This window comes from Apaloderma vittatum, unplaced genomic scaffold (genome assembly GCF_000703405.1).
Source record: "Apaloderma vittatum isolate BGI_N311 unplaced genomic scaffold, ASM70340v1 scaffold20847, whole genome shotgun sequence".
NCBI lineage: Eukaryota > Metazoa > Chordata > Aves > Trogoniformes > Trogonidae > Apaloderma > Apaloderma vittatum.
In genome coordinates, this window is record NW_009728125.1 from 7,351 (window position 1) to 21,415 (window position 14,065).

General features: G+C 40.3%; 1 protein-coding gene across 1 annotated transcript in view; it reads right to left on the minus strand.

Moving 5' to 3' along the window:
• Positions 1-14,065, minus strand: part of DZANK1 (double zinc ribbon and ankyrin repeat domains 1) — a gene marked incomplete at its 5' end in the record, with an annotated part of 21,436 nt that overhangs the window by 5,692 nt on the left and 1,679 nt on the right. Inside the window, 8 exons of the mRNA XM_009873978.1 lie at positions 1,437-1,540; positions 4,905-5,133; positions 5,757-5,921; positions 7,201-7,323; positions 9,173-9,265; positions 11,794-11,907; positions 12,857-12,974; positions 13,655-13,740. Coding sequence (XP_009872280.1) covers positions 1,437-1,540; positions 4,905-5,133; positions 5,757-5,921; positions 7,201-7,323; positions 9,173-9,265; positions 11,794-11,907; positions 12,857-12,974; positions 13,655-13,740 — 1,032 coding nt within the window. The remainder of the gene's footprint in view (positions 1-1,436; positions 1,541-4,904; positions 5,134-5,756; positions 5,922-7,200; positions 7,324-9,172; positions 9,266-11,793; positions 11,908-12,856; positions 12,975-13,654; positions 13,741-14,065) is intronic.

The following is a 14,065-nucleotide window of genomic DNA, read 5'->3' on the forward strand; positions in this document are numbered from 1 at the left end:
AGGCAATTTAATATTTTTCAGACATATCCTTTTGAATGTTCTAGCAAAGGAAACAAGTTGCAGTGAACCTATACCTCAACTCTACCAAGCACATATCTGTTACATTTGTATTTGTGCTACAGCTTCTGAACCTATTGGTGAACCCAATAGGTCTCTGTGGGTTCAGAGTTCAGACAGAGTACCTGATGGAGTGTCATACCCCCCAAAAGTATTATCTGCCAAATGGCATTAGCTTTTTGACCCCCAGTATTCACAAGCTTTTCTGTAATTGGTTCTGTGTGCTAAATTTTTTCTTTTTTTTTTGACTGGTATGTCACATCAGTCAGGACAGTCTAAGAAACAGTGAGATTGAACTGTAACAAGGGAGACTTAGCGCAGACACTGGGAAAAACTTCCCAGTGGTTATGCCAGTTGAAGGAGTTTGCAGCCCTAGTTCTGCCTCGATCCCACTTCCATCTGCTCACTGCCGACCTAATTCTGTCCTAGCACTGACGCCCTTTTACTTCTCTCCAAGAGCCATTTGTAGCCTGGGTCGGTCACTGAGCGAGTCCACAGGACATTGCGAGGAGCAGTTGTGCTGGCAGCACCTCGGAAACCGTGTGAGGGGATCCAACTCCTTAACCCAGCAGGGCTGCCAAAGAAAGCAATACAGCCGAGCAGGAAGGATAATTGAACGCAGAAATGGACTGCCTGGGGCAATTGTGAAATCTCCATTGTTGGTGAGTTTGAAATTGTTGGTGAGTTTGAAAAGCTTCGAGACAAACATCTGTCAGGAACAGCTGAGGCAAAGTTGATCCTCCCTCAGGACAGGGACCAAATGATCTTTCCAGTCATACCAACCCTATCTTCCTGGACTTTTTAGGAGGAATCTCCAGCTTCCCCCTTCTTGCTACCATCCTTTAATCATTGAAATGCAGTTTTGTGACATCCTGAAGACTACACCCCCAGGAAGAAGAGCAACACCCTGTTCCTGTAATACTGGTATAGTTTACACTAGATGTAGGCTATAGAGCCAAAGAGAATTGCTGCTATCTGCTGGTGTAATCCAGCCTGGAGCAGAGGCAAGCATATCCTCTAAATGCCGTTTCTAGCAGGGCTTATTTAACTGACTAACTACACAGAAGTTGGTGATCTCTTCTTTTTCTTGATTGCCTGCTGTGGGATACTACAAAAGCAGCTGAGCAAGGGCTTTCTCGCTTCTATTGCTTCTCACAGAGTTGTGAGGTGAGAGAACAGAAACTGCCTTAGGAAAGAGAGTAGAAAAAATCTTCAGTAAAATATCGAGAAAAAAAATGGAACAACAAAACAAGACCAATTACACACACAAACGAGTCAAGATCTAAATAAAAGGGAGATGTTTTTCCAGTGTTTATCTAGCAGTCACAATCTTTTCACGGCACTCCATAGGAAGATATTACTCAAAAGTTCCTTCCTACCTTTCCCATTCGAGGTTCTCCAATCAATGCTCTGAATTCAAGATTGTTCTGAGCGTAGCATCTAAGGTGAGCACAGACATGATCCAGCTGTTTTCTCCAGTAACCTGATCAGAGAGAAAAATCCCTAAAATTGTGATTAACATTTCCTCTATCCCATGCGGCAGATGACTTAAAAGGCGCTTATATTCACTGACACACAAAAATTTTGAATTTTTCTGTAGAAAATTCATCAGGAAAATGAGAAGCAAGTTATACCCTAAAAAAGGTGAAATACTGTCTTATCTGTAAGTAACAAATCATTCTTAGAGCACCTCTATTCACAGCAAAACCATGTCTCAGAATTGTCCTTGTGTGAAGGAGACTCTCTCACTATTCCAGATGGTAAATATAAGAGTACAATATTACAACCAAGCAATTGTGCATTATTGAACTGATTTTCAGTTGATTTGAGATCATGGACAGGTAACGATAAGCCAAATCGGAAAACTGCAGAGACAGTAACTCAACCTATACAGCAATCTGGTCTGTGCAAATTATTCGCCACATAAATGCCTTTTAATGATGCATATTAAAAGCATGAGCATTCTTGCTCCTTTGCCTGTCAGGATCTCTGGGAGAGAGTCAGCATTCCTTTATGCTGGTACAGGGCATGTAACACGAGGGGCTGTGGATTAAAAACTCATTTTAGGCCGTTTAGAGGTTTTGCAGCTTCCAAAGCGATGTTCTGTTTGCATCAGAGAAAGAAACAAAACGACTTGTTCTCGTTCTTAAGTGACTGTTATCAGGATCTGGCTAGTTTTATTTTTGAGCATGCTTATGGAAAGTCCAGAGTATAATTAATTTTGTTGTAAATAAGTTGTGTAGGCCTGGTAACCTAGTTTAACTTACACAATGAAGTTGCTCTGACTTTATCCTTCCCTTCGTGTTAAGTTGAAGCTCAAAACAGTGAAAAGAAGCCAAGTCAGAAAAAAAGTCCTGCTCCAACAAGAGAAGGTAAGTGCATAAGGACTCTTCCATGGTCGAACTGGTGGAAATTAGGACAAACTAAAACAGCAAGTCTTACTGGTCAAGCAGCTTTTAAAGAATATAAGAAGAGGGTCCATAGAACAACGTAAATTGTTCCCTGCCATGGTCACACATGGAAAAAACTAACAAAAGTTGAAAATAATAAATAAAATATCTAAGCTAGTCTGCTACTGGGTGAGTGATCCCTCCAGAGTAGTCAGAGTTATTTGCAGTAAACTAGTTCTTAACCAGCCTAGATCCCCAGATTTAATTTCAAAATTCCAAATGATGAGGAACATACTCTTGCATGTTTGATGTTTTATTATATCTAAAAGGATTTTTGGCAGCACTGATGCAATATTTGAATTTATGGTATCAGTAGTTGATTACACCTACATCACACTGATTTACTCTTTGTTACAGCAGAAAAAAGGAAGCTTCTTTGTAAAGTTTACCTCGTAAGTGACCTGACTCCTTTTCAAAACTGATTGAAAGTACAGTAATAGAACATGTATCAGAGGATTAGTGTTTAGGTACTGCTGCTATTTCCCCTGTAGTAACTGTTTGGGGTTATTTTAATCTTCTCAAAAGAAAGGAAGGGTAGTTAATGGCTGATACGGTCAAGAAATAATAAAAGACCTTATTACAGTCTTTCAATACTTGAAGAGAACCTATAAGAAAGATGTGGGCAATCTTTTTAGCGAAGCCTGTTACGACAGGACAAGGGGTAATGGTTTTAAACTGAAAGAGGGTAGATTTAGACTGGATGTAAAAAAGAAATTTTTTACAATGAGGGTGGTGAAACACTGGAACAGATTGCCCAGAGAGGTGGTAGAAATCCCATCCCTGTAGACACTCAAGGTGAGGCTTGGTGGGGCTCTGATCTAGTTAAAGATGTCCCTGCTCACTGCAGGGGGACTGGACTAGATGACCTTTAAAGGTCGCTTCCAACCCAAAACATTCTACAATTCTATGAAAAAAACCCCAAACTTATTTAATCACTTGTATTTAAAAACTTTAATTTCAAATGTCTGATACTATTTGAATTCAAATAATGGACATATTTGGCATATATAAACAAGATTTTCCTGGGTGATAAGCGTATGCTCTTCTTGATACATGTAATTTCAAGCCATGTATACAGCTCATCATCAAGGAAAGCGAACAGCATGAAAGATCTGACTGTAACAGACACTTATTGATTTATAGAATTAAATATATTTCGCAGCCCTTGGCAGAGTCTAATGGAGAACACATTGCACAGTCCAACTTCAGTGAAGTTATCTCTGCTAAATGGATAAAAAATACCATGGTTCAAAAGCAGTTCAGAATTTCTTCCCAACCTTTCCCAGCGAAAGTAGTTCTCACTCACAAGTCAAGAGCTGTACTTCTAATAGAGATATAAGAATGTTCAGTGTGCTGTTTTTTTTTTCTTTCAGCACTATTATGGGCCAATCCTTTAGTATGTGACTAAATTAAGTTCTCTGATACATTGAGTGAAGCAGTGTATTTCTTACACCCTCTTGATTGTAGAAAAGAGCTAGCGATGGGAAAGCAGATCAAAAAAAGTAACTGCTCTTTCAAACCATGGCTTGATGCTGAAGTGATTTAAAATTAATTTATTCTCTGGACTACCTTGTGAGATTAAAGACAATTTTGCAAACTGGGCCATTTATTAGTCCATCAGTATAAATTAGGGACCTGTTTTCTACAGTGTGGGATCCAGAAAGCTAAAGTTGAATTTTTCCTAGGGAAGTAAAACTAAAATCTCTTAAAACTGCAAACTTTGTAATGACAGCAAACATTCAAGTGATTCCGCAAAGAACTAACTGACGAATCTAGGGACTGTGAAACAAAGTCGTCTGCAGTACCAGCGCAGTGGTTTGTGTGCGGACAGTCTCTGCAAGGAGCAATGCAGATGTACTCATACCTTTGGGGAGCCTGCAAGAGCTCTCAGGGTTTCTACCAACCCTATTTTTTGTACTTCTGTTAAGAATCTCGTTTTCTAGTTTACTTTCCTTTGCTTCCAAACCTTTTCTAATTTATTCCACAACAGCAGCCCAAACAAGTTGTTCACACAGACAAGCCTCCTCCTCATATCTTTTAAGAGCTATAGTCTCCTGTGTGGAAGGTGGGGATGGTGCTGTTTCCAATTCCAACACCTGTCCCTGATCTCACAGGATCTGAGGAAATCAAACTGCTAGCAGATTCGTAAGGTTGCACAGGGGTCAGTAACCAAAATTTGGATATTGCTGACAGGCTTTCTTTTAGTTGTTGATTGAGACCAGTGATTGAATTCTAAGGCATTGCATTTACAAGTGACTGGTGACAGGACAGACTTGTAAAGATGTAAATCAGTCTCCTATTGATGGCACATTCCACAGACTACAATCTTTTCAAGAAAAAACAAGGTCATTCATTGCAGCTTTGTTTAGAAAACATAAAATCAAAACTCTTTATAACCTTTTCCAGGACTAATGGCTGTCAGGAGAGGCTTATGATCACTCCTCTTTTCCAGCTTCTCTTTTTGTGAAATCAGCTCAAGTTCCTTCTTTTCCAACAGCTTGCTAGATGGGTAAAAAAGTCCAATGGTTTGGGTTCCTTTATCTTCTCTTTCTTTTAGTTCTGCCCTTGATTTGGGCAAGGAAATAGGAAGAGGCTGCCAGGCAACTTGAGCTTGAAATCGTTTAGCCTGTGGGGAGTGGAGGGGAAGGAAAAGTGTAAGTAATATAATTGGATATAATTAAATGGCTTACAAGCAGAATTAACTAGAACAGTACACAAAACTGTAACAGAATGAAAAAGCTAGAAGGAAGAATCATTAACAACTCTTGATTTTAACTACCCATCTGTAACAATGATGCAACTTATCACAAATATTCAAGCAAAAGCAAAACTCATCATGATTGCCAGCAGAATCACATGTATGCTTCTGTAGGGCAAAACCCAGCCTTGCTAAGTATTGTTGTCTTAAAATAGAGTTTTAAAAACAGTGTTATATAGACATGAAAGAATACCTTGTATCAGCAGGGCACAGATAATGAGATAAAAGTACTTAAAGAGGTAAGACTGTTAGAAAGCTGTTTCTCACTTTGTGATTTAGAATATAGCTGGATTAAGGCCTTTGGCTAAGACTACTTTTTGGCAGAAAGCAGTTCTCAGAATAAACCTACCCTGAGTTTTACCCTCAGCAGGCTCACAGGCCACAGCCTTGTCCCAAAGAGGAAATGAATGGAGTTGTGCCGATCTATATCCGCAGCAGAGCAGCCTTTTTGGCCGCGTTCAAATGGGGCTTTGCAACACCGTGTGTCTCACCTCAGAAAATACCATCGAGTCGCCAGCACCCATGAGATCGCTGTTCTGAGAACCCACCCTTGGCGGGGGCTCGATGTAAACACCACAGGACCCACAGAAGCGAGCGTACGGATGGTTGCTTGTACCACACTTGAAACAAGTGAAGTAGGATGGAGGAGGTCCAGGCTGGAAAGTTCAATGAGACATTTGTCACTGCAGAAACATATGATGCCTGGTTCAGGAGTGATAAAAGCAGTGGCGCAAATTAAAAGGAGGTAAAGTAGCACTACCGAAAGCTTTTACATTAGAAATACTAACCAAGAAGCCAGATGCAATACAGTAAATCTTCAGATATCTCAGCACTATGATATGGAGGCAAACATTTTTTTTGCAAGCTGGAACTCAGGAGATTCCACAAAAACATTAGGGAAAACTTTTTCCCTGTGAGGGTGACAGAGCCCTGGCACAGGCTGCCCAGGGAGGTTGTGGAGTCTCCTTCTCTGGAGACTTTCAAACCCCGCCTGGACACGTTCCTGTGTGACCTACTGTAGGTGATCCTGCTCTGGCAGGGGGGCTGGACTAGATGAGCTTTCAAGGTCCCTTCCAACCCCTGACATTCTGTGAAACTGTGATTTTTTCAGACACATCTAGCATTATCATGGAATCACAGAATGTTAGGGGTTGGTATGTGATCTTTTTAACTAGTTTTTTACTAGTTTTTTACTAGTTTTTTACTAGTTTTTTACTCGTCTGGTGCTCTCATACTGAGTATTGACTGCAATTACTTCCAGTTCCATTCTACCACCACCCTCCCTCTCAGTTCCCTGGTACAGCACAGTACCAGTGGTTATGTACACATATAAGGGAGTGTTTCAAATTTTATGTATACTCAGCTCACAGAAAAAAAAATAAATTCTTGTCGAGTGTGATCTTAGATCGAAACACTACACCTATAAAAATACATGCCGGGGGAAATTGTTTCCATCGATTGTACCATGAGAAATCTCTACAGAGCAGCTGTTAAGTACTTGGTTTTTACTGAAGTTAATGAGGCCTTCAGCTAAAAAACCTACATGCATCATCTAATCTCTGGTAACAGCCTGTATAGGTGATCAGAGCCCAGAGTAGATATGGGAAAACTTGCATTAGGTTAGCCTATCCTTTAACCTTTGATGGATAAGTTACTCTGGCAGAGTACATGACTACTGCACCTCAGCTGATGCTCACTGACCCGTGATGATTTGTTTATGTCTCTAAACCATTAAGTCACTGACTGATGTGTCGTCAGGATGTCATCTAAGCCCTTCCTTTTTCTTTCCACAATCCTACGGGCTCTAAGCAAGTGTTTTGATAATAATAAGATATGTCCTAACTGACAAGAGTTTTGCAAAGAGAAGCTTGAAATTGCTGCAGGTCACAGATGAGTAAAAAGAGATTTGTCAACACAAATGCCGAGAGCACGTGCCTTGGCTCCGCACCAGTCACAGAAACGGGCATCACATTGGTTAACACGGTTACATTTGGAGCACGAAACCATCTTCCTTTGCTGGCTGTGGTAAGGCGGGGGGGTGTCTCCTCCAAACAGAGGCTAATAAAACAAAACAAACATTAGGGAGACAATACTTCTTAGGAAGAAAAGTTCACAAACCAAATAAGAGGAAAGCTAGCTACTTTAGATAACATAAAGTAAAAGCCTGAAAGAATTATTTCAAGGTAGAACACGCAACAGATGACTTGAATCTAACCTGTAATATTTTTTTTCATTACAAGACCACAGTAAAACATGGCAAATAAACTGTATTTCCTTATCTACAGGATCTTTCACACTGAGTATTAATATGACCCCATGTAAAAGTACACTTGGAAGTTAAGGTTTCTCTGCTGATAAACTTGTATTTTCAAATCCACAACACAACTGCTACTTTTCTTTTTTCCTTTCTTTGCAGTAGCATGGCAGGGAGAGTATATTCAGATAATGAGTTTTCTCCCAGTTTGGTTATTTGCTACATAATTTTTTTTAATGCTCTTTTACCTCATACAAGTTATATATTACCTAGCTTTCCTACTACAATTAACTTACAAGGCTATGCAGAAGAAAACAGATTTTTCAGCTGAAACTTATAAAGGTTGAGTATAAATCCTACTTAGGTCAAATAGGTCTTAAAATGTTTTGTTAGGTTTTGCCTCGGGGTTTATGCAGTTTATTTTCTCTGTAAGAGAAATAAGGATAAGGATAATAAGGATAAGGAACAGAACCTAAGGAAAATTTTTTTTATTACAGACACGGCAACAGCAAATAAGCAAACAGAAAATAGCCCTGTTTTCATGGCCCACATTGCAATTTGAACGATGTGATTTGGGGGTTCATTTGAAAGACAAAATTTACAAGAGCACGTGTTATAAATTATTTAACCACCATTAACAGTAATATCAGCATGATTACTTTTATTAATTATTCAGAAATTATTGTTATCACTAATTAATCACTATCGACAGTAAAATTTTTGATTACTATTAATAATTCAGTAAACATTTAACTTCCTCTTTCAGCTACTACAAGTCATATGCCCAACTACATATGCAGCCACATATCAATATCTATAGTCACAGAAGCAGTTAAACTTATGTTTATCTTAGGTAAGTACAAACTCCTACTGAAATTCATTTTGAAATGACACTGCAGTGGCTGTACAAGACACCTTTGCCTCTAGCTGCTAACAGTTTTAGAACTTGGGATGTTGCCAATATAATCAGAAGGTTTAAACTTGCAAATCATTATTCTTCTCTCATTCTGTATTTATCATAACCTGGAGAAGTGAAATACACCATAAGGTTTTCATGCAAAACTCTTCAGAAGTGAAAGTAAAATTCTTCTAAGGAACCAAATGAGCAATCTAAGTGGGGAGTTGAAACAGCAGTTTTAGGGGGAACATTTATTGTTGCTTTTCTCACCTCTGTGCAGAGTCACAGCCAAACACAAGCATAGTAGCTGTATGGACGTAAGGGAAGCAGCAAACGGAGATAAGAAAAGAAATTTTAAATAATATTTTGTTTTTACAAAATAACTGAAATCAGTAAGAATGACCTTCCTGATGTATACACTCAAGTTTTCTATTGTAATTGAAAATAATCTGAACACAAACAAGACACCCTTGGAACCAAAACTACACGTTTTCTAAGAGCCTTCTGAGCTTTCACAACAGCATTTGAAATCCTGACCTCCATAGGAGAAACCCGAAGGTACATGATGCACTTATGCTTAGCTGGACTTTTGTGATGGAGCATCTGTGGAGTACTGGGCTTGACAGGGAGGAGGGATTCTCTGCACACAGGAAAATGGCACACAGGGAAATGACTTCAGGTTTCCCAAGAAATAGGAATGTTATGCTGTGATTTGATTTGATTAACTCTAGTGGAACTGATGGAAAAAGCCTTACCGTCTGTATTTCAGGCAGTTTGCTTTCACAAGTCACACAGTGTTTATGGTGAAGAGGATTTCCTGTGCCACATGCCTGACAAATTACTTTGCCCTTTTAAAAACAGAAAAAGAATACAATTCACACAGTATTTGAAAATGGCAAACAACAGTAAGAAGAGTACTTGATCTTACAAAGTTCTGTGCTTATTCAGCCCTGCAGATAGAAGAGATCCTTCAAGTCTGTGCTGTGGGCTTCAGGCTTTAGTTAGGCCATATTGCCTGGTCATCACAAATCTACTTATCTTGGTGACAATGTTTTAAAACTATGGTTCCCTTGGGAGATCCATAATCAATTTCTCCATATCTTTTTGTGTATTAGTGACAGTTTGCTTAGTCACTGCACTTACACAAAACAGATAGTCCAGTGCCTGCAAATAAATCCAATAACCCCAGTACCTGAAGGGGGCCTACAGGAAAGCTGGAGAGGGACTTTCTTAAGGGTATGTGGTGATAGGACAAGGGGCAAGGGTTTTAAAACTAAAGCAAGGAAGATTTAGACTAGACATTAGGAAGAAGTTCTTCACTACGAGGGTGGTGAGACACTGGCACAGGCTGCCCAGAGCAGCTGTGGAAGCCCCATCCCTGGAAGTGTTCAAGGCCAGGCTGGATGCGGCTTTGAGCAACCTGCTCTAGTGGGAGGTGTCCCGGCCCATGGCAGGGGGGTTGGAACTAGATGACCTTTAAGGTCCCTTCCAACTCTAACCATTCTACGATTCTATGAAAATTAATAATAATAATAATGTACTGTGCAGGTGTCCTAAACTATCTTAGTACGGTCACTATCAACAAGTGAGTTTCCACTAGGGCTAAGAATATTGAGTCTGATATATTGATTATTGGCACCAATCAGTTCAGGATTTTGAATATCTCTGAGGATGGAGACTCCACAACCTCTCTAGACAACTTGTGCTAGTGCTCAGTCACCCTCAAGGTGAAAAAACGTTTCCTGATGTTCAGAGGAAACCACCTGTGTTTCAAGCTGGTGCCCATTGCCTCTGGTCCTATCACTGGGCACCATTGAAAAGAGCCTGGCCCAATCCTCTTTGCCCTCTCCCTTCAGATATTTATATATATTGATGAGATTCCCCCAAGTCTTCTCCTCCCAAGACTTAACAGTCCCAGCTCTCTCAGTCCTTCCTCCAGATGCTCAAGTTCCTTAACCATCTTAGCAGCTCTTTGCTGGGCTCTCTCTAGCATGTTCACGTCTCTCTTCAACTGGGGAGCCCAGAGCTGGACACTGTACTCCAGATACAGCCTCTACTAGTGCTGAGTAGAGAGGAAGGATGACCACCCTGTACCTGCTGGCACCACACTTCCTAAATGCAGCCCAGGATATCATTAGACTTTTTAAAGCAGACCCCTGAAGAGGCCAAAATCTGCTCCCCTAAATCCATGGCCATGATCTCGCTTTTTGTCCCTGCTCAGAACCGTTCCTCTCAGGGTCCTGAATTCCACAATCTCATGATCATTGCAGCCAAGTCTGTCTTTGACTTCATATCCTCAAGAAGCCCTTCCTTCTCTATAGGTATGAAAGTCATGCAGTCATGTGAGCCATCCCTCCATGGCACTGGTCCCATCAAGATCATAGCCCTACAACTGCACATAGATCTCTAATTCCTTGAGTTTATTCCCCATACCGCTTGAGTTTGCATACAGAAGCTTCAGAGAAGCACCCCAGCATGCTGACTTCACAGAAAGGGTCTGGGGGGATGCTGCCTTATCAGTACTTCCTTGCTTACATACAAATGCGTGAGACAACCTCAGTTAAGGCCTGTTTTGTTGATTAAGTGTTCCTTTTTGTCCACATCACCTAAGACCCTTTGCTTGTCAGCCCTGTCCATCAGCCTCTCGCTGGGTTGCTGTTGATTTAAAACCCTCCGCTGTTGGTTTAAAACCCTTACTAGGCCAGTTCTCCTGGTGGCAAAGATGCCTTTGCCCTGTGATGTGGATCTCCTAAGGAGATGCTGATCTTTAAACAGGGTCCCACGACCACAGAAAACAAAACATTGTTGCTGACACCAATTCTACAACCAATTGTGGACATGCAGTATCCTCACACCCCTTCCCCTGACTAGGGGGATTGAGACGGGGCGCTAAGTTTATTTCGTAGCAAAAATTTTGTCTAGTTAAGACCACCAGCACTTTTAGATCATTGATGAGACTGTGCTCAATGTTGTGGGCATATACCCACTGTCCCAGTCCTGCCAGCCCACTTGTGCTAAGCACTCCCAGTCAAGTGCGGTAAGCAGAGTAACAAGGACATATTTAATAAACTTAAAATGCTTATCAATATTAAGGCCATAAATCACAGAATCACAGAATATCTCTCTACAGAACACAAGAGCATGCATCCCTGTCATTCTCACTGCTACATCATGGGCTCTTCAGCATGCCTTCCCAAGCTTACACAGTTTACCTGTAATTATTATTTCTAATCAAGGTGCTTTTAATCCTACCAAAGCTGTCATGATGTTGTTATACAAACCCAAGTTGGAGCAAAATATTTGTAATGAAGTCATTTGTTAGAAAAATGCATGCCAGGAGGTAAACTGCTATTTTGTTATATTTATTCTCAATTACCTTTATGCAGAGGTTGGTTTGGGGCTGCAACTGTGGAGCTATTGGCGACTCACATATGATGCAAGTGGGTGTATTCATTGGCACAAGATGTCTGCATCCAAGACATGGTGCCATCTGAAGAAAAAGCCACATTGCAGCATGTTAAGGACCATAATGAGATCATTAAGATTATAATGAGATTTTCAGTCTTCTCCTGCTTAGAGTCTACATCAGCAGCAAAGTCACTGGAAACACAGCAACTGACAGCAACAGATGCTGATATTCATCCTTAAGGATCAAAGGTTATTGAGAAAATATGAAGACAGCTAGAAAGAGAACGTTTTACCAACTACTAAAAGTATGCCAGAAAGTTACTAAGTTAATATTCAGTAAAATTAAAATGCTACTTTAGAATATGTGCAGGTAGTCGAAATGCTTCTAATCATGAACCTCATCTAAAGAGCCAGTGAATATTCTCAGTCATCACTTGAAACTACAGCACTGCTGCAGACAAAACATCTTTCTGATGACACAGGAAAAAAAGTATACCATTAACTTGTTAGAACAGGTTATTATCTCTTGGGAAGAGCTTGGAGAAGACAGTTACAGGCATCACTGTAAAAACTCCATGCTCTTTCATATGCCTACACATGCCACCAGTTTCAGGCATATTAGATGGATCTCCTATAGCTATGACATAAGCACTAGTTACTAACTAACTAGCTGCACTAGTTAAGCACTGGAATAAGATGCATGTGCAGGTCCTGAAGACGCAGTGGTTGTTGCAGGATGAAGAGGAATCTGGATTTGGTAATATTTACTGGGACAGTCGAACGAAACAAAATTTACTTTTTCATTGTTATCCTTGGTAAAATATATGGCACTTTATGGTTAATTTTGCCCATAATTTAAAAATTGTATTGGGTCCACTGCTAATGTTATTGAACAAAATAACACAATCAGAACAGAGCTTTCAAAATGAAAGTATGACTAAATAATGGTTTTGCCAGCATGAATGTGTAATTTGCTGAGGAAGCTGTTTTCTCCAAAGACGTTTTGTTGATCGTTATGACGGTTTGCCGACCTGCGCTCCTTCAGGGGCTGGGAAGCGACGTACTGGCACAGGTGGGATACGAGATCCACATTCCTGACAGAAGTGAGCCAAGGGGTCAGACAGGCGAGGTGTAGAACAGTGTGCACATCTGAAAATAAGAAAAAAGTGTCTTGCGTTTGTTTTGGTATTGTAATGGTGAATAATAATGACTAATCTGGAACCTGCTGTGACAGGACTTAGGCTACTGATTTCTCACTTGTGTTTTCCAAGCTACAGTGGTCCACCATACTATGCACTAGCATCCATGATAGGAAATTCTGAGATCTCAAAAGCCTTGCAAGGTAGAAAGCTCTCTGGCTTCTATGAAGTTTCATACTTTCTTACTCATCACGTGAGCTAAACAAGTCTCCTGACACAGCCTGTGTCAGGTCTCATTGCTACAACAGGTTGAACTACTGCTGTAGATCACATAACTCTTCCAATACTTGATAAGCATTAACGTTCTGTGAGTCTACTCGAGCGAGCAGTTTTCACCTAGAGCAGTGAGGGCTGTACTCTAATTTGAAAAGACAGCTTTTCCTCTGATCCTGCAGGTGTTGGGACTTTTTTTAAGGATGATAAGGCAGTTGGTAACTGTGTGTTGTGGCCTGTAAATAAAACTATCTGTAAGAGAAAGAATTTTCAAAGTCCTACCTAGATCACCTTCTCCAGTTATGAGCCAGTGTCTTTCCTCGTTTTTATGGAGCCTCAGAGTACTATCAACTTGTTTGCAAAGGGCAATTGCTCAGTTACTTTTCGAGAACAAATATGTTAATAGAAGTCACTTACCTGAGGAAATCTGTTTCCCGCTGGATCCTTGCCACCTGTGTGCTTGTTAAGCTTTTCCGGCTAGTCACAGCAGAAGAACTAGCAAACTGAAGTAAATGTAATTCTTTAGCCTTAGTAAGTGGAGATTTGCAAAATGCATATTAAAGAAGCAATATCTGCTAAAGATATTATTTGAGACAAACTGCGCTGAAATGCATTGCTCTAAGAAATATCTACTACACTCAATTCCCCCACTAGCTCTATTAAGGACCCACAGCTGCTTCTGGTAAAAATAAACCAATGTCTTGCTATTTAGTTCCAAGACAGCATTAAGGAAAATGAAGTTTTAAGTATCAACTTGCCAACGTATAGCAATGAGTATTTGCTATTTGCAGATTTTTGGTAATGTATTAGAAGAGAATTAGCAGGAAT